The sequence below is a fragment of the Arvicanthis niloticus genome, chromosome 7, assembly GCF_011762505.2.
Source record: "Arvicanthis niloticus isolate mArvNil1 chromosome 7, mArvNil1.pat.X, whole genome shotgun sequence".
Classification (NCBI taxonomy): Eukaryota; Metazoa; Chordata; class Mammalia; order Rodentia; family Muridae; genus Arvicanthis; species Arvicanthis niloticus.
In genome coordinates, this window is record NC_047664.1 from 10,743,724 (window position 1) to 10,765,232 (window position 21,509).

The 21,509-nt window shown below is 43.4% G+C and overlaps 1 protein-coding gene across 2 annotated transcripts in view; it reads right to left on the bottom strand.

Annotated features, from left to right (window-relative positions):
• Nucleotides 1–4,995: 4,995 nt before the first annotated feature.
• Lrrc1 (leucine rich repeat containing 1) overlaps nt 4,996–21,509 on the bottom strand; it is a 113,772-nt gene continuing 97,258 nt past the window's right edge. The window contains exons 11-14 of one of the 2 annotated variants that reach the window (XM_034509192.2): nt 16,182–16,297; nt 9,041–9,213; nt 7,945–8,081; nt 4,996–6,204 (exon numbers count right to left, since the gene is read on the bottom strand). In XM_034509192.2, the coding sequence (XP_034365083.1) occupies nt 6,046–6,204; nt 7,945–8,081; nt 9,041–9,213; nt 16,182–16,297 (585 nt within the window). In that variant the 3' untranslated portion in view covers nt 4,996–6,045. The remainder of the gene's footprint in view (nt 6,205–7,944; nt 8,082–9,040; nt 9,214–16,181; nt 16,298–21,509) is intronic. The other variant, XM_076937919.1, reaches the window with a different exon arrangement.

Sequence of the window (21,509 nt, forward strand, 5' to 3'; positions counted from 1 at the left end):
GATGGCAATGTTCCCGACCCTCAGATGCTCCAGGATGATTAAATTTGCAGGCAACCCGAACCCAACAGACCCAGCCCACAGCTTGTTCTCGAAACTTCCCAAACTAATACCGAAACTCACCGCACCCATTATGCCTCTGGGCCAATGGGCAGGACAAAAAAAAAAATCAGGAAGAACTTTCAATGCCTGGACAAGTAAGTGTGTTGTTTTGTTTTTCCACGCAATGCTGAGTTAGGTTTAAACAAACACGCACTCACACCTTCAGGTGGAGGAAGCAGTCCCCACCCCCATACCCTGTGGGTGAGTACTGGGCAGGATGCAGAGGACAGATGAGCCCACTTCCGGTGAATATGTTCTCAGGTGTCCAGGGTAGCCCACTTGGGCAGCTTTTCCAAACTACTCATTAGAATTGGCGGGGCCATCTAAAGCTGTATTTATATTCTCTGGGATCATGCAATATCAGATACAGGGTGTCACCCTACTACACCCCAGTGCCAGTTTGGTTTCTTGGCTTGTGGAGACTGCATGAAGCATTCTCTTTCTACCATCAGGCAGTAGAGCTGGTTTCAAGAGAAAGTTAAAGACAGGGTAGTCACACAAAGTTTCTCTTGTTTCACTAATTAAGAAAGTCTCTACAGAAGATCAATATGGTTTGTAACAGGTTTCACAGCTGAGGGGAGATTTTTCAATAAGGAACTAGCAGTCGTATTTCTTATCCTCAAACTACATGAAGGTCCAGAGACATCATGTAGGCCCCCTAGTGCCCACCTTCTCTCCAAGTAGTGATGATTTAAAAAAAAAAAAATAAATCCTAAGTGATTGGCCTGCTCTAGAGCTGCCTGCTGATATTTGTAACACATTCATTCTCTGAGAGAACAGGTTCCTAAGCTGTCTCCAGTTAACATGGAAACATCAATTTGTTCTGGTCACGAACTAACCAAGTAAGTTATCTCCCAAGCTCCTTCTGCACCATTTGAGAGGGTTGAGTATCAACCCCGTGGGGATTTCTGAGCACTTAAGTAGAACACCGTGGTATGGGAGAGGTGGACAACTCGATCAAACAAAGGGCAGGCTCTGCACAAATCGATTGCAGTTCCATGCCAGTGTTCGTCTATAAGTTAGGCCTGCCTCACCTGAGTAAGTCAAGACAGAAGCCTCCTGACCATGATATATGTAGCTCTAAATGTAATTGCAGGCTCGAAGCTGAGGCTGCTTCAGAGGGCTGAAAACGAACATAAAACTGCAACCACAGATTGGAGTCAGCAGAGAAGCAGGGTTAAATTCCAACTTTGATTTATGGCTTGACCTCGGGCTCATTTATGAAGTCACTGGGGATCTTAATTCATGGCTTTGCAAAGTGGAACTGTGATCGGCTTCACTGGCTCATTCTGGAAAAGTGACTTCGGTTGGCTTGGTGGGAGGGCACCTGGGTGCCACAGCCATATGTCTTCTACCTAACTAGGAGCCACCCATCATTTGTTTCTAAGTTAAATGGTGATGCCTGAAAAAGAGATGGAGGAGGGGAAAAATTCCTAATAGATTCTTGCCTGTCACGGTGACTGCCTGCTTGCTCTCATGGTTTAAAAGTACGGTCCCTTCTGGCCAATAGGCAAAAGCAAAAATCCTTCCTGCAGTCTACGGATGCACAGGCCCCTATCAGGTTCTTCAGGTTAGTCTCCCTTTCCAGCCAGCAGTCTGTCCTTTAAAGAAACACCCAGCAGCACAGCTCTACCCTCAGACTACACCAACCTGTGCTGTTTCCAGAACTGTCCTTCCCCCCCCCCCCCCCCCCCCCCCCCCCCCCCCCGCACGATGCTCCTTTTCAAGCTACTCCTCCCTCCCCCACCCATTCTGGCACAGAAGCTCCTCCCTCCCCCATCCACTCCGCAGGCACAGAAGCTCCTTTGAGAAATGAGACACAACATAGTATGTGAAGAGGGAGGAACCGATAAAGTCTGGGTTAAAGCTGAGATAAGGAAGAGAATGAGCCCCACTGACCCAGACTATAAAGCTCAGGCATGGCGAAACGGAAAGTATTTTGTGGGAAAGGAGAGATTTTCCTCTATTGGGTATTTAATGGGTTTCTTCGTTGAAACTAGTCTTATCTTGAGCCATTCTTAAGTCCAGTAAAAAATGAGGAAGTTTGACAGAAACCGTTGAGAACCTCACCAGTAACTAAACTAGTGAAAATGCATGTATCAGAATTAGGCACGGTGGTGCAAGTCTATTAGCCTAGAACCAGGGAGCAGAGGCGGGAGGATTGCCAGTTTGAAGCCAGCAAATCTTTGTTGGGCTAAAGACCAGAAAGTTACCTTCAGATAACTTGGGGACCTACATTTAAAACAGCAGAAGAGCTTTTAGGCAAAGTTGCCAGTAGTGCATCCTTCTGAGCACGCTGCCTGCCCGGCCACACACTGCTAGGTGGTATGGACTGCAGAACTCCTAAAGACATCACTCACGGTCATGTTAGCAGGGTCTGCAGTAACAGCAGCCATCAATTTCCCGAGAGCTTGTGTTCCATACACTCCATTTAGTCTCCTTCTAAGCTCTCAGAGGCTAACTCGCTTAATAAAGCCCACGTGGAATGGCTGGGATTCAAAGCCATGACTTCATTGGCATCTTGATTAGAAAAAAAAACTATTAACTCTAAAATGTTATTTTAAAGAGTACACTTAGGTCCTTTCTTTTTTTCCTTCCTTTCCTTTAAGCATGCACGTGATCCTTTTCTTGCGTGTGTTTTAAAACATACTTTCAGTCCCTTTGAAAGAAGTCTACTGGTCTTCCACTGGTCATTGGTGAAGGGGCCAGGCAGCACATCAAGACATATCACATAATTCTGCTTTTGAGTGCTCGGATTCTCCACAATCAGAAGATAGGGGCTATTTTAAAACACCGTTTTAACTGGCTCTTTGGAAAATGAAGCAAATCAACAATAATAGGTGCAGCTCTCCAAGGATGTCACCCTGCATTCCCCAGCAGCTCTACCTCGGAGTCCACTGGCACACACCTGCCAGGGCACCGGCGGTTCAAGGAGAGGCATGTCCACAGGGACAGGACTGGCTTTTCAGGGTCACTTCCTGACACAGAACTATTTTTTTATTTCCTGGCATTCATGCATCCACTAATTATGTCTTCATGGGCACGGCAATCTCCCAGATGATGACAGATGGGTTGCTGTGCAAAAAGGCTGGTATTTCTGCCCTCACAGGCACACCAGTTAGTAAACTCTTAGAGTTGGCTAGTTACCAACATTCCTCTAAAATTCCCAGAGGAAAACCAATGAGTAGGTAACCATGTTGCAGTTTCTTTCTGGTGTGTACTTTCACCTCCACTATTTCTTCGACTTCATCTCCTCTAAGGGTGTGTGTGATCTTTGTTGCTTTGCCACTTTATTGAGATATAACACCCTTGAGCTCTCTCTCTCTCTCTCTCTCTCTATATATATATATATATATATATATATATATATATACACACATATATATATACACACACATACACACACACACACACACACACACACATTTATATATATTATAAAGAGGATAGAAAAGGTTGTGAGAGGAAAGGGGATAAAACTTCCTACAAACATCTTTCTTTTCCCGTATCTGTTATTCTGACCAAACATAGAAGCCAGTGAAGACTGGACCCCACCCTTTCCTAAAGGAAGCAAGGAGCATGGAAACATGACAGCCAGCGCTGCCCACCCTCACCCCCAACCGCAGCAAAAGGTCAGGAGCTCCGGCTACTCAAAAGGAAGCTTTCATTTCCTTCCCCTTCTTACAAAGGCTGGGTATCGTCAGGCTGTGGAGGTGGTGTTGACTCCCCTGTGGAGCCTGAGTTTGGACCTGCCACCTTGAAGTTTAAGAGCACCACAGAGTCAGCTGACATAAGCCATCAAGAGGAAACAAAACCTCTCAAACCCCAAACTCAAATCAGAACAAAGCAAGCAGGTGGACATGGCATAAAGAAAGCAAGCCGAAGGAAGGAAGGAAGGAAGGAAGGAAGGAAGGAAGGAAGGAAGGAAGGAAGGAAGGAAGGCAGGCAGGAACTAGGCACACAGCGTTTCCTACAGCAGCTAGCTCTCCTCCTCCACTGTCCGTGGTCTCTATCTCTACTTCTATCTGTTCACTAAGGCCAAGCAAGATAAGACTCAGGGCGAATGGTGACCTTTATAGGAAAACCACAACCAAAATACACTGGGAAAGCTCAGTCAGTTTTTCAGAATCAAAATGGCTCACTTAAATAAATTTTCTATGTTTATCTGCATGGAATCAGTCCTTGAATTACCAAGACCAATTTTCTAGGTTTTAAAATCAGGATATGTCCAACTCTTAAAATGGAGGAAAGAGAATGGGTCCCCACTGGTTAGGAGGCAAAGTTGAAAACCATCAAATGTCATGTACTTTTACCTCCAAGGTTTTGAAAATGTGTATGTGCAGGTACATACTGACTACGTGCACCAAATGTACAGAAGGTGCACAGGTATTGCATTTGCTTGGTTGAAAACGGGTTTCCAAGGAGTCCAACTGGCCAGATGCCTCAACTCACAATGATGAACCCACACTGAAGGCAGTTCTGGGCACTGCCCTGTGTGGAAACATGACTTGTAAATAAAGTCTCATCAGGACTTATTCAAAACTAACTGGCTAAGATCTAGACACTTAGCGGAAAGACAGCCTCTGTGTAAGAACTCAGTTTTGGGCTAGCATTTTGAACACACAAAGTAACGATTTTTTTAAAAAAGCTATGGCCAACGTCCATGATGAGTTTATTTCACAGGGGAATCCGAGCCCAAGCCCCCATGATTTCCCAGACACCACACTCTGCGTTTTCTCTGTCATCACAGCGTACGTAAAAAGAAAACAACAAAAACACATTAAAAACATACCCCTTAAATTAGCTTATTTAAAAGTAAATCTCGAAGCAGTGTTTTGTTATGCTTTGATTAAAACTATTTACAGATCAAAGTGCACTTGTATAGAGATAGCAACGTTTCTATTATGGTATAGGTTATTTTTGCTTTATTGTGGTCTTTTTTTTCTGAATATAAAACTTTTAAAGCTTTCTTCAGCAACAGTCATTCTTCTGTGATACATAAGTTATGGATCCACTGAATTTCTGAACCAGTTTTTTTTTTTCCTCTCTGTGCTTTTCTGCTGTATACTGTTACACGGGTGGCACATGCCTCTGGAGCAGGCACAGCCTGAGGCTGCACTCATCACAGCTGAGTCAGGATGAGGGGAGCGTATGGAACGACGCATCACGAGTCTGATCCTTTAGCTCATCTTTTTGAAAGAGTCACTCGATGAAACTTACAAATCACTGATAAATTCATCTTTCTGGTTCAGAAACAAACCAGCAGATTACTGATTCAAATGTGCAACAGGGCTTTGAAATGACTACACCCATGCTCCCATCTTGCTGCTCAAGGATGACACTGTTTACATCGGCGTGACAGGACAGGATACAATAAGGCACGGAGTGGATGGTACAGGTAAAAACCGAATACTTTACGCCTAATTTGTTTTTCTGCACAAATACGAAAATATGTACCGTCTTCAAGATAAAATAACAAAGAAATACATAATTTTTGTTACGAAATACCTATACAAAATTTTAAAATTTACACCATCTGAGCTGCCAAGAAAAGTTTTTAAAAAAGTATCTTTTTCCCCCATACATAAAGCTTTCTCTCCTCGGTAGGTCCATAAGAATTTGGGTTCAGAATGTCCAGCACTCAGTGAAGGAAAGAGGGCCAGAATCCCCTTCCTGCTCTCTCTAACCCCAACACAAGACAAAAACGAAGGTCAGATGTTGACAGTAGTGTATTCTACTTATTATGCACAACTGATATTGAACATAATCAGGATGGGAGGTTACTGGTGCGCAGATGGACTGAGGAATGCGTAAGGCACTTGGTGGGAGAGCAGCATCCTGGCAGAGGGATGGTGGACACAAGGACGGCAGGCAGGAGGCTCCTCAGGTGCACAGGATCATCTCTACAGCAGGGAAGACACGGCAGGTAAAACTCAGAGGTGGCCGCTACACCGACGTGGTCACTCGCTCAGCGGCGTGGTTGACCTCATTTTTGTTTGAATCCAGTCCTTTGGCGGCATTCATGTCGTTCCGTAAATTCTCCACCGTCTTTTTCATGTTCTTTAATTCCCCTGGGTGTGGAGTGGCTCGCCTCTGAAGTGTTCTCTGCAAACAAACAGAGGCCCGAGTGTTTGGTTTTTATCCACTACTGTTTCAAAGCACACAGCTCTGAGGCATTAGCATTCCAACACAAATGTTACAACTTCAGAAATCCAAGTTCCAGGGAAACAGCTTTCTTCACAGCTACGTGCATTCAGGAGCTGCTCGCTAGGAGTTCATGGGACACTAAAGTAACTTCATAGTCACGACTGAATATAGGACTTTTAGAAATAAAGGAATAAATTTAAAAATATTAGTATAAAGTGATAATAAGTTTCTATGTGTTCATGGAAAATAACAAAATTGAAGATTCTGAGCTATGGAATAAAGAAGAAAAAAAATGCCCTAAATTTAATTTTTTTCCTAAGGCTGTTTTATTATTTAGAGAGGCTCTGGTTTCCTTCATCCCTCCAGGCTTGGGAGAGAGAGAGAGAGAGAGAGAGAGAGAGAGAGAGAGAGAGAGAGAAGGACTTGGTCTGGCATGACTGCTGTGCGCCATTTGCTGTTCTGATGAAAGTACATGCTCTTCTCATAAAGACCACAGTGCTGAGAGGTAAGCAATGGGGCCTAGCAATCCGTAAATTTTCCTGTTAGTTAACACATGATATGCTCATCATCTCAGAAAGCAGCATTTACATCTTTCCCAAGACCTATCTTGAAACACATTAGCTGAACAGAGAGCATTTCTGAGGAAGTAAGACCAGCACTGAAATAATAACACTCTGAAATGTGTGTGCTAAGTGCTAAAGAAATCCTGACTTTGAAGTTCTCAGCCCTATCTCCCATCTTACTCTTTATTAAGACGTATGCCTAGCGGTCATCTGGTAACAGCTGGACTAATAAAGACGGCAACGCTAATTTTAAACTCCTCTTAGTCTGGGGTCTGTGAGCCCACCCCCTAAGCACTGCTGTGAAAACCCCAATTGGTACAGAGAATTCAGAAAGCCAGCATAGGGGCTGGAGAAATGGCCCTCCCCAGTGGTAAAGAACCTGCTCTTCCAGAAGACCTGAGGCTCAGTTCCCAGCACCCATGTTGGCTGGATCACAACTGCCTTTAGCTGCAGCCAGCACCAGGGCACCTAACGGCATCCTCAGGCAACAAGCATACCTCAACACATGCACACACGTGATTGAAAATAAAAATCTTAAAGACAACAAAAACAGTATATTACTAGCCAGGGTCAAGCTGAGATACAGAATGTCTGAGAGACATTTTTAAATACAAATCAAAGAGTGGGGGCTTCAAACATAGTACTGATTTCTAAATGGAAACTTGCCAAGACAGCTCAACCAACATGGCAAAGCTGTACACAAAGGCCATGGTAGCCTGGTATGCCAAGAAGAGAGATGTCTTGTACTGAGTCCCATAATGGCACCAGGATGGAGTGAACACAGCCTAGCCATGAACAGTGTGGGAGATAGGAAAGACAGGCCACATAAGCCAGAACCGAAAGGGAAGCATTGCCAATCTTAAAGAGAAATGTGGGACATGAGGGAAAACTACCACAAAGAAAAGCCCGCAAAAACTATTCAGGTAACAACACGAGCAGCTCAATCTGCCCCACTCACATGTTATGACGCAGTGCCTCGAGAACTACGCTGGTTTTTTGTTTATTTGTATGTTTTGTGGGTTTTCTTTTTTAATTTTAGACATTAAAAGGCAGAAAAGAAAAACTACTATGCAAAACCAAGGCAAATCTACGTAGGGCGGCACTGTCGGTCTGAAATGAGTGTCCACCCCCATACCGTTTCATTCTCATCTTCATCTTTCTCATCTTCCAAAAACCGGATTGCGCTAACTCTGTGGACCGAGCGGTCATTCCAGGGTTCCTCAGAGATGTCGGTCGCCAGGCTCTCCAGGCCACCACAACGCGGCAGGCTCTCTGTAGTGACAAAGACAACATCAGCAGGGAATGCTAGCCATGGGAAGGGCTACACTGTAATTTAGTGGCTGACTGGTCGGAATCCATATGGAGACCCACAGTGCCAGAAATAAAGGAGGGCAGATCACTGTTCCAACCTACAAACTTTGCTCTCCACTAAAATATAACACGAGAAGCAAAGAGGCTCGGGAGGAATTACTCCTTTATGATGGAACTCCATGTGAGATCCTCTGGGGTATCTGATAAGACTGGGATACTTCAGTGTTTCATTACAGAAGAAGGTTAAAATACATTAAAGGATGTTTTTTTTGTTAGTTTCTTTTTTGTGGAGTCTTTCCACACAGTAAGTAAGTAAGTAAGTGTGTGTGTGTGTGTGTGTGTGTGTGTGTGTATCTCGCTCCCCCTTCCCCCATGGTGGTGAGATTGCAGTCAAAAGTCAAAGCGGCCGGTACTTTCCCTTGTGACATTCTGCTACACTTTCCTGAAACTATCAGGGTCATTTTGCAATGTTCTAGTTCAGAGGACTCTAGTGTTCCTACCAAACTTGTATCTCTCAGCAATGGATTCATTCCATCATGTTTCAGTGATTTTTTTTTTTTTTTAAATCACAAAATTTACAACAACTCAAAGTAACTGGCTTAAAAATACTGGGCCAAAGGTGTTAACTGGGAATCCTCCAGTATCAGTTTGAATTTTAACTGGCCACCCCTTTGGTGACCATAATGCTTTTATCCTTACCTGTATAATTACAAACTAAAGGGTTGCTTTCAGAATTTCAGACATGATAAACAGACATGAGGGTCCTTTCCAATAAAGACCGAAGAGACCCTTCCAGAGTCACCCCACAACTGCTTCACCTTGCTCTAGTTGGTCAAATGGAACAAAATGCAAGCACACTTGGGGGAGCAGGTCCTGTGGGTGGTTATTAGTCCCACTCTATGTGCTTAAGACAAAGTCACCTTGGTAGATGGGTTCAGAAGGCATCTGAGGAAGTAAGACACACGTTAAAATCTTCTCCCCAGTGGTTCGGTCTATGTCCGTCTGGAATGTGAGGAGAGGCTGGGACTGGTTGTCAGATAACCACAGGGCCTTTAGCTTCAGGGTAGTCAGCGATAAGGGCAGATGGTGCAACCTGACATAAAACGAGAGATGTCACAACCAGAGAAGCTGAGAACTGGCTCCTCTTAACACAAATGGGAAGACAATAAAAACCCCAGACACAGTTCTTACCACTGCGCAGGGCTGTAGCCTCCCTAGTTGGCTGGGGGTGGGGGACTCCCCAGGGGTGGGAGGAAGGAGACAGTGATCGAGGCAAAGAATCAAGCTGCAGCACAGACACAGATACAGAGCCTTCTGCACCTGCCATCTCTGGGGACTTCCTTCCAGGGGCTCCATTTAAATTTGACCCTTCAGTTTCCAGTTGCTCCCAGTTCTCAGACTTGGGTGATAATTAGAATTCCCATCAAATTATTTTGTTTCAGATGACAGAATTCATATAAAAACACTTTAAAAGTTGAAATGTGACACCTGAATATTAAGTGTATATTTATGCTTGCGCTAAAATTTGATAGATCACAACCATCAAAAATTTACTTCACAAAAGTAACCAGGGACTATTACCCGAGAGAGTAAACTGAAGTAAACCCTTTTCTCTCCAACCTGCTTTGGTCATGGTGTCTATCACAGGAATAAAAATATAACTAATATAGACATTTGTACAAGGGTAATGGTTTATTCCTGTGACAGACACATGACCACACTATTTTGGGCAAGAGTGTAAAAGCGTATGGAACTTTGGGCTGGGGGTGACATTAAGTACTTAGAATTCAGTGGGCTATTCTGTGGAATATAGAGGCCTGGCTTGTAAAGTTTCCGAGGGAAGCAAAGACTTTATTGGGACCATATAGCAGGTACTCTGACTTGAGAATCTCTCAGGGAGGTTGAAGGATCAGGAATGATTAACAAAAGACTAGTACCACTGAAGTGAAACCTTTGTTTTACTGAACAATTGATGCTGGCTGGGTGGAGCTGAGAAATTAGCTTTTGTCCTATTTAGGGTTTCTATTGCTGTGATGAAACACCAGGACCAAAAGCAACTTGAGGATGAAGGGGTTTATTGTGCTTATATCGCCCAGGAGAGTCAGGGGAGGACTTCAAGGCAGGAACTTTGAGGCAGGAACTGATGATGCAGAGGCTTACTGGCTTCATCACCCTGCCTGCCTACCTGCCCCCTCCCTCCCTCCCTCCCTCCCTCCCTCCCTCCCTCCCTCCCTCCCTCTCTTTCAAAGATTTATTTATTTTATATATACAAGTGCTCTGTTTTCATGTATACCAGAAGAAGGACTCAGATTCCATTAAGACGGTTGTGAGCCACCATGGAAATTGAACTCAGGACCTCTAGAAGAGCAGCTAGTACCCTTAACCACTGAGCCACTCCAGCCCGCTGTCACCAACCCCCCTCCCCGTCCCCGCCTGCTTTCTTATACTCCCACAAACACCAGCCCAGGAGTGCTTGGGCCTCCCACATCAATCATTAAGAAAACGCCTTATAGGAATTCTCACAGATCAATCTGACGGAGGCATTGTCTCAGTTTGTGGTTGCTTCTTCTCTAGTGACTCTGGCTTTTGTCAAGTTGGCATAAACCCAGCCAGCAGGTACTGATTAAGAGACCAGCAGCTCTGGGATCAGGACTTCTGGGAAGATTTTCCCAGGGTCATGTAACACACAAAATTAACTTGTATGCCCCACCCACCCAAGGACCAGGCAACTTCCTGGAAGGCTTGGAGTTGTAGTTCTTGGAAAATAACAAAGCCTCATGGGAAATTACAGTGGCCTATGGCTTTGTCTTTATAAGCAACCTGCAACGTGTGTCTTGGGGACATCTAGCTGTAAATACCAGGAGGTTGTCCTGACCAAAGTCCATCTTGGTCAGTATTTAATAAAGCTTGCTCTAAATTTGGCTCGAAAGGTGGAATTGGATTTTCCCCACCAAACCTCAGGATTAACACTTAGTGCATAAAAGTCACTGTCTAGAGTGGGCCAAGGCTGCATGTGATGCTGGCAGCTGACCGTAACAGTGTCTAAGAGTCTCAAAGGTGGTACTAGTTTTAAAGGCAGAGCCTCACTCACAGTATAGACCCTAGGATTGAAGGGGTCATGGGAAAAGCTGAGGTGTGGTACCATGTGGCAGAATCAGACTCTCTAGAGAGATCAGGAGGCCACTTTTAAAGGTGCAGCCTGTGGAGACCCCAGCACATTGGAGATGCCAAGACCAAACCACAAAGTACAGCAGCTGCAGAGTGAAGTTGGCCTGAACGTAAGAGACAAGCTGTGTTTGCTACCAATGACAGGGCTGAAGAAATGAAGCCTCCCTTTGAAGCCAAGAAGACCACAAGTCCCAGACATCAGACATGAAACTGCTTGTACTTCTGAACTTGCATTTTACTTTGATTTGATGTGACTATGCTCTGATTTTCCTCTCTTGGAGTAGAAAGGTATGTGGTTATTTTATTTTATGTGAGCCCACTGTTGAGAGGTTTGAGATATTTTAAAGAAAATACAGAGTTTGGACTTTTAAAAGTCCAAACTCTGGACTTTTTTTGGACTTTTTTTTAAAAGTTGCTTATGTTTTATATTATGTTATAAATATGAATTATGGGTATGAACAAGGAAGGAAAGGTTACAGGTGATATGTCTGTGTGTCAAGCTGACGAGGGATCAATTGTCCTGGTTGGTTTTTTGTTTGTTTGTTTGTTTTTTTTCAGTCAACTTGACATAAGATAGAATTATCTGAAAAAAGGAACCATAATTAAGACACTACTTCCATCCAAATTGTCTATAGGAAAGTCTGCAGGGCATTTTCTTGACAAATGACTGATGTGGATGGGCCCAACTCATTACGGGTGGTGCCACCCCTGGGCACATGGTCTTAGGATGTGTAAGAAAGCAAACTGAATAAGCCAGAGGGAGCAAGCCAATAAGCAGCTTTCCTCCAAGGCTTCTGCTCCAGGTTCCTGCCTTGGCTTGCCCCAGTGATAGGCTATTACCTACAAGGATAAGATGAAAGAAGCACTTTCTTCCCCAAGTTGCTTTTGGTTGTAGTTATTAGTACAGTAGAAGCCTCAGTAAGATAATACTTCACGAACAAAGGTCCCACTCGTGTCCTTGTAGTGGAGAGCTCATGCCAATACAAGGACCTCTGAAGGGCCTGAGGGGAGACAGCTTGTCTCTACCCTCTCGTCAAGTCACTTAGGTGTGTTTGTTCTTCAAGTGAGACAGCAAGCGAAACCTCTCGTGCTACCCCAGAACCATTTCTCTTTGTAACACATCTGTTATATACATAATCAAATTCAAAGAAGGCAAAGACATTTTTGGAGGGGACAGACACTGTGAAAGGGTTATGTGCAAACATACATACAGGACCACAGGGACACAGCTCAGTGGTCGGGCACTCGTCTAGTGTCTCCAAGGCCCTGGGTTTGACTCCAGCAGCATCAACGTAGGTAGGCACATGGATGCACAGATCAAGTGTCATATATGAAATTACCTCTTTATTATAGAAATGAAACCATCTGAACTTTTACTGTTTCTTTTAGAATAGGAGTTAAGCTAATATCCTCTAAAGTGTTAAAAAAAAAAAGGGGGGGGGTGTTGCTCAAAAACATTACAGTCAGCAACTCTACAGTTCTTATTCACAACCGCACAAGGGAGGAAAAAAAAAATCAAGACTTGGAAATTGGCACAAAACAGATAATCTGCTCCCCCCCAGTACCTCAGAGCAATCACCGGCTTCCCAGTGAGCACCGTCAAAGGCAATCGGAAGGCTAAAAATATCACCAGCAAATAACAGCTTCCAAGGATGACAAGTGGGTGATAAAAGCCGAAATAAATTACTAGACTCTCCAACAGCGGACCTTATAATCGTATTCCAGCTCGCATTAACAAGTTATCTGAAATACTGGCTTCCCTGCAAACAGCCCAACACAAATGCTGCTGACCAAGTCGATACCACACACCAGCCCGTCCTCTGCAGTTCTGTACAGAAATTCTACCCACAGTGCTCCTGTCCCTTCACAGTCTGCACACACGCTGCTGGCCTAGCCAAGCCCCTACTCAGACCTCACTGTGGCCTGCAGACTGTAGACACATATACTCCTCTGCTTCGATCAGAAAGATCATCTGACTAGAAGTCAGAAAGTGATGTAAATATTCAGCTTTCCAGGGGAGTCAGTCCATTTTAAATTTTACTTTGGGGCCTTCTCTGTGGCACTGAGTAAACGGAGCCAGCACAGGAAGCCATGGCCTCACTTTCACACACTGCTGTGTTCTACTCAGTACCACAACCCCAGAAATAAAAAGCTGGTCTTTACTGGTTTACACTGATGGCCAAGGATGAGAGCAAACAAACTGTGACCAATGCCAACCTCAAGTGACCTTCCATGACTCAGGAATATTACAGCAACTGCTTTGCCCAAGGTATTCAAGAGCCCAGTGTGCCTAATGGCTAATGCAGTGTCGCCTAATGTTAACCAGTGGATGAACGCTGCTATACTTTAATGTTTCATCTGTTTGTTACTTCTGAGTAGAATTTCCTACTTTCCAGCAGTTTTCATTAAATAAAGAAGTCTGAAGTGTATAAAAGGTTATATAAGCAGGAGCGATGAAAAAAAAAGTAGCAAAATATGTCAAATGAAAGCCCCAATGTCCTGAAGGTCTCTGCCACTGTCTTCTGACAAGAGAGCTACTGTCCATAGTTTGGCCTAGTGCATAAATATGGTTTTGTTTTAGAAGACAACAAAACAAAACAGTGCAACATAATTCAGCACTGGTTTGTCAGTCAGAATCATGAGTCTTTATTTGAATACAGAAAAAAAATCTCATATCAGATGACTTAATATTCCAGTTGAAAAATACTTAAATTATTTTATTAGGTTATGTGTGTATGTACATATATATATATATATATATATATATATATATATATATACACACATACATACATACATACACACAATACAAAACTCAAGTCTATCTTGTTTCCCTAACAGGCACTGTTTCTTGTATTTGGTATCATTTACATTGAAGCAAGAGCCCCAAGTATCTACTGTATTATGTGTTCCTGGTAGGATTTCTAGGCAGAGAGTTTATTACGAGTTAAGAAATTCTGTCCTGTGTCCAAGAGAAGCTGATGACAAAGGACACTTCCCATCACTGCCATGGAGGGCTTCATGGTTCCTACATGGTATTCACAGCCCCCTGCTCTAATACATCCTATCAGCTTTATCAATGCAAGTTCCTGCACAGTAGCAGGCAGTCTCAGCAGCAAGCACTGCTTTTATATGCATGAGAGCAGAGACAGAGGCTGCAACTTCAATTCTCTCCCACAGAGGACATTTCTGCAAGTTTTAACACTGACATGGTAGTCTTATTATTATTATTAGTTTCAATACCGAAATTTTACAACAAGTAGTGATTAAAAACTTTTAAAGGCTGAGAATCTAGCTATGAATTTACTATGTGAACAAAATGGCACATTTGACTGACTCAGATGATGACTGCGTGTACCTTAACTTCTTAAATGTATGTCTCCGCTCAACCCAAGCATAATAAAAGATTAACTTCCATTTCTTCTGAGAACTGGATAATGATGACCCTGTTCATAGGAAACAGTTTTAAAAGTCAGAGTCATCTTTCTGCTCAAGAACTGAGAATGCAAATTCATGGTCACCAGTGTGGCAAGGACCAGGGAAATGTTCAGAATTTCCGAGAAATGGAGATTCAGTACCAGTCACCCCGAGTTTCCAGTCACTACTTAATGGTTAAGAATCTATCAAGACTTCCCCAGAGGAGTAACCTCTAAAAGGGTGAGCACTCTGGGGCCATAGCTCACCCCCAATCACAGCTCATTTAGCCCGGCTGTCTCCGGTCCATTGCAAGAGATGAAGGGTGGAGGCTTGGGTGGAGGCTTGGGCCTGACCTAAGTGACGAGCTGATCAGACAGGGGAGCTAGCTACCCAGCACTCTTCACACTGCGGGCCTTTACCAAGTAAAATCAGCTTTCTCCAGTTTGATACGTTACTGCTGATCTATCCCTATCCCTTTCAAAAGCAATGTTTAAATCTCTGTTAGCAATAAAGACTATAACATGTTTTAATGTCACGCTGCTCATTCTGCAAAGCTGTTTGGTCCAGGCAAGTATGTACCAGCCACCCTATGTGCTAGATGCTGTGATGGGGTAGGTGACACAATGGCACAGAATCAGTCAGACCTGTGCCTTACGGTAACATCAGGCGCAGGAGGGTGACATGCATGCATGACAACCAGCAATCACCTCAGGAAAGCTCTTCACTGTTTTCCAAAGGGAAAACAGGAGAAAGAACGAAGTACATGATGAAGAACAAAGGCAGAGTCGAGAGAAAGGAGTCCCAGGAAGAAAGGGCAACTTGCTCAGGCCCAGAATAGCATTGCTCTGCTATAATGGAGATGCTACCTGGTTTTAACCGTCGTCTGGATTCTGAATCATGTGGATGCTCTGACATTATGGAGCCTCCCCCCATAAGCATGTCCTTGTCCCGCGACATACACAACTTTATTTATAAATTCAGGAAGTTGAAAAGTGACTAGCACAGGATATCAAGACTTATGTTTAAAATTCAGCCAGGTTTGGTGGTATGTGACTCTTCCTAGCTTCTTGGGAGGCTAGGGTAAGGAGGATGGCCTGAGGAATATACTGAAATTCTGTCCTGCCTCATACAAAAAAAAGTAATCCACACTTACGTACGCTTATTCTGCAGATGAAGACCCACCAAGGCCCACCGTGACTTAAACAAACATCTATAAAGGCTATGGCAAAGCCTCTGGTCAGGGTTCTGGGTCTTCTGGATGCACTACCACACTAGAAGGGCTCTGCTATGAAGTAGCCCAGGCTGTACTGTCACTGCTCCACCTGGCTGTAGCAGTTTGGCCCCCATGTAGAATTCTCTAACCCTGATGTCGTTCAGTAAAGCAGTATAGTCCTCAGACTGATACACCCCAGCCGCAGATGCAGAGAGGCCCAGCAATAACTGGGGCTGCATGTGGATCTGTTTCTCCTTCCTTACCTGTTCCCTGCCACGTCGAGGACATGAAGTTCCAGGGCCTGTGACACCTCTGCAGGTATTCGAGTTAGTCTGTTGTCCCGTATGCAGAACATGGTGAGGCTGCAGCACCCGCCAATCTACAGTGGGAGAGAAAAGCATCTTTCCTTTTCTCCATTTTAAGCAGGGGTGTGTGTCGGGGTGGGAAAGCAGGCCAGAGGCATGAAGATGCATATGACTTTTAAATTTCACTGATGACCATATGTGATTACTATAAATGATACAGAACATTAAACATGGTCTAAATTGAATAAAGAAACTGGCATGGTGAACGATGTTCTTTTTTTACTGATGATACCTAGTGCAGCCGCACTGGTTAAATGTTAACTAACTGCACACATTCAGGCAGCATTACTTAATCAGAAGGGAATGAAACAGTTCTACTTCAAAATATTAGGCTAGAGGTAACACTAGCACCAATACACAGCCCAAAGCCCACTCTATAGTGCCAATATTTTCAATATTCCAGGGTTAAAAAAGGGAAGGATGGACCTGATTGTGCATAAATTGTCACTAATAAATTTTGATAGCTTTTGGTCGCTTATACATTAATTTGGTAAAACCACTTTCCCTTGAAGAACGCAAAACCAGTAACAGCAAGCAGTGACACTGGGAAATACATACATTTGTCTCAGTCATGGTCTGCTGTTAACTCAACAACTGCATTAAGCCAACAGCTATGTCCACATCTGAGTCTATTCAAGGGCAGCTGAACTTTCAATGTGCGGTCTTCAAGACACACTGGCTCAAGCCTTTCCTGAACAAAGAGGCCATGAATTTTTGAGCCAGAAAAGGTGAACCAAAGGAGAGGAAAAATAACTTGATCTCACACGCAGCCTTCTCCAAGACTCCATAAAGCACTGCATTCTTCTACCCTTTGCCTTCCTGGGGACAGAAAGCTCATGAACGGACCTATTGATTTCTGTCTGACACATGGAAAAATACTACCTTAGGGCCTCTCACTAGAGGAAGATTCCTGAATCACCTCAACTGTCTGAATGAATGAGCGTATATCACCCTAAAAGAAGAGAATGCATCTTTTAAAAATTGCTATAGTTAATTTCATCTATAATCCTTTTATCTCTTCTAAGAATATCAGGATTGCAAGTTAATACACTTAACTGCAGAGTTCAAACACAACAGATGTAAACATATTAACATTATAAAACACACATTCAGGATTGTCTCTTGTCACATAGAGAGCACCCCATGCAGAGAAAAGCAGGACTATCCTTTTCAGGTCTCAGATTCAAGCTTGTCATTTCAGTAAAACTAGTTTATTTGCTATATATTTAGATGATCGCTTCTTACAGAAATATCTTTCTGTTATAAAATAATCTTACCGGTAACCCAAATTGGCTGAGTGTCCTTCAGCCCCTCCAGTTTTCCAGAACCTTCTGGTCACCACAATAAACTACTCTCTGCATTTTTTTCATAATTATGGACTATTACTCTAACATGACAAATCATCTCTCGAAAGTCTCAAGGTCACTTGACCAGATTACTGTTTATTTGTACCTGCATACTTACACTTAGAACACTTGACTACCCAGCATCCATCAACTATGCACCTACTAAATAGTTCAAGTATGTTCACACAGTTTCTCTCCTTGCTTTGGAAAGAATATATGTGGAAGTTACCCACTTCTGGATAGATGTGAGGACAGTAAAACTCTTTCTTTGTTCTAGCAAGAGCAGTTCATGAGTTTTCAAAACTGAGAGCCCAATGCATTGCCATGAAACAGGTATACTACTGTATCCCATCTGGCTTGGCACTGCTTGAAAGAGATGAGGAAAATCACTGGCTTTACCTAGACGTCCAGGAACATCATGGGAAGGGATCAAAGCCACGTCCTTCTGAGGTCTGATATCATTGTCTCTGAAAAGCTTAGGTGGTCCTGACAAAGACCTCCTCCTGGGAAGTTCTCACAGAACACCATTCCCAACCCACCCAGGAACCAGCATCTCTGGCAGACCTGAGTGCAGTGCGGGCCATGGATCTGTATAAAGGTCTGTCTTTTAAGGCTGTACTCAGCAGCCATCCCTCTGGCTAAACTTTGAAAAGACAAGCTTTATTCATACCCAAAGGAGGCAAAACAGGCAATATTAGTTACCCACATAGTTATCTCATGAACAGTAACTCCCCAGAAGGCATACTGAGTGACACAACACTGTGACTATGAGATAGGCATCTTGCCTTGACAGTGTCCCCTGTCTCAGGCCCCATACGATATATATTTGGAGGCCCCAAGCTATAATATGTCAATATTTTCCAATTGTACCCTATGCATATAAAACATGGTAAAAATTGTTTAATTAAAGTACACCAGAGAACCCTAAAAATGAGAATATCCCTAAGTATTCAATGAGAACAGCATAAATGTGTACTGGGGTGTGTACACTATCTGCTGGGCTTATAACCTCATCTCCTCTCACTTTCTCTTTCCTCAAGCAGTGGAAGGCAACTGTGTGTACGAGCCTCTTAGATTCTGGGCTGTCAAAGCCGGCAGCCTCCTGATAGCCAGTGTTATGTTGTCTGGAGGACAAAGCCAGCACACAGCACGTGCTGCAAGTGTGTATGAAGAGGAGGCCCTGGTCACTCTTACAGCCATGCTGTCAGGTACACATTTGTATCAAAGACCTGCTTACACACCAGCCAGCATGGAATGCCATACAATTTTGATTTTTAGAGACAAAAAAAAATATTAGAAATACTAGCTTCAAAACCGTTCAAGAGCTGGAGTTTACAATGGATACTGGGGGGGGGGGGGGTTGCCATGCATGGAGAGCGGAGATGCTGTGAGATCATGCACACATCGGTGAGATTTTAGGCTGAGTCACATATTCTGTAGGCTTGGATAGGTTCATTTTAACCAAAAGCAACAGCAAGAAACTGAATGGAGCCACACATATAATTTGGCGCCTATCCTGGCTGTTGCTGCCAAATACATGTGGCAGCTATGCCTTCTCCAAGAAGTGAAAGCCACAGATGTAAATGACAAGTCTAATCAACACTTGAGTATTTATGGAATTCTTGAAACTATGCCGTGGTAGCTACTTTTCTGTAGAGTTTACCTGGACCTTTTAAGAACTGTCTGATTGACCACATATCCCAATACTCTTTTTATATGAAAACTCAGTTAGTGACTGATGTGAACTCACTATCATGTTACCGGAATCATTTGTGTGTATTCCGATCTCTCTTTTGGTTTCACAAGGCAGAATTTGAAGGTTCCCTGGCGGTCATCAGGATAAAATGTCTATTATCACTTAGAAATTCTGGGAAGCAGAGTCACTATTTCAATAACCTATTACCAGTTATGTAGGAAGCTGGTATTTTAAACCTCCCTTAAACCACTAATAATACCTTCCAAGAATACAAGGGTTTGGATTTGGAGTCTCTAAAAAAAAACTACAGAATGTAGCAGGAAATCCTAGTTTAGTTCTTTTGTGTCTATGTTAATTCAAAATGGTCCTATCTTTAACTGCCTGCCATTAAGCTAACCCAGGCAGGACCTGGAAATGGCCACAACAGCCTGTAAAGCAGTGGCCCTCAGCCTTCCTGATGCTGCGACCCTTCAGTCCAGTTCCTCATGCTGTGCTGACCCCAACCATAACACTATTCTCATCGCTTCCTCATAATTGTACCTTGCTACTGTTATGAATCATAATGTAAATACCTGTGTTTTCTGGTGGTCTTAGGTGGGCCTTTCAGATAGTCTTAAGTGACCACCGTGAAGGGGTCATTCAACAACCCCCAAAGAGGGTGCAATTCACAGACTGAGAAACGGTACTCTGATGGGTACATTTTTATGGAGCATCCTGGAGGCAACAATCATGCCAATGATCCAGAGAAGCAGCCTAGGTCAGCCAGCTTCACATCTTCACATTTAAGAGGCTGCTTTCCCATTGTTTCACTATTGGAAGCAGAATAGAACCCACATTTCACAGGCAAAAGGGAAAACTTACAAAGAAAACAAAATCTGGCCTGAAATATAAGGTGAACAAAAATAATATACATAATTTTAGAATCCTTCTCAGAGTCTATGCTATATTATAAAAACGTCCCCCATTTCAAGGACATTTTTGAAATTATATGGTTTGAGGATTCTACAAATTATTGGACCATACATATAACAAGACATGATCTTTAGCGAGCATGCACACACACACACACACACACACACACACACACAGAATATATTCAATGTCATTTTACTTCTGAAGGATTTTATTGACTCCACAGTATTTTCCCCTGTAGATATGTAGCAGATTATTAAACAATCCATCCATGTTTGATGTTCCTAGTTAGTGCTACCCCCCACTCCCTTCACTCACACACACACACACACACACACACACACACACACTCCACTCACACACCCTCCCCCTCTCTGGTTCTTCAAGGCAAGGTTTCACTGTGTGGCCCTGGTTGCCCTGTAACTCACTCTGTAGACCAGGCTGGCCTCGAACGCAGAGATCTGCCAGCCTCTGCCTTCCAGGTGCTGAGACTGAAGGCGAGCGCCACCACTATGGCGATGCCATCAGTTCTAACCCTTCTCTACCAACACTAGTTCAATAATCTGTTGAATGTGATATTGATCTGTCTAAACCTCAAAAGCGTACAGGAAAAAGTCAGACAAAAATAAGCAATGACACAAGAGACTGGTCCCTATGAGCTGCTTCATGTGTCTCTAGGATGGTGCCTGGAGTATGCTTGGTGCTGCCGTACAAAATCCAAGACACAGTCTTGTGTGTGTGTCTTAGTACCTGTGGATTATATTTTAAGAATAAACTTCTAGAAACTGAAGAACAAAAGTAAATATATATGTTTTCAAGGTTTAATAGTATCAGTAGTCTGTCTGTCTGTCCTATGATCACACTTATACTTACATGATAATATGCACTGCCCTGTAGTATTTGCCACACTTCTGTGAACACCTATGAGGCCGATTCGCCTACTCTCCCTTTCTGAGTGTCATTTGGTTTTGTTTTGCTTACTTTTCCATCTTTTGCTCAGTGACATGAAGAACTTTATAATAATAGTGAAGATTTTCTTCATTTGAGATTAACCATCTTCCTACCTATAAATCGTTTTTTAATTCTCTTCCTGATAAGAAATCTTCCAGGTAGCAAGTCCATCATAACCAATTGTTTGGTCCTTGCATCCATGTGAAGCTTAGTGTGCATTTGAAGGTCAGGCGCAATCTCGTCTTTTCTAGGGTCTCATCTTCCTAGTTTGTAGACACAGGGCCTCTCGCTTGCCTGGAAACCCCTATTTAGGCTAGGCTA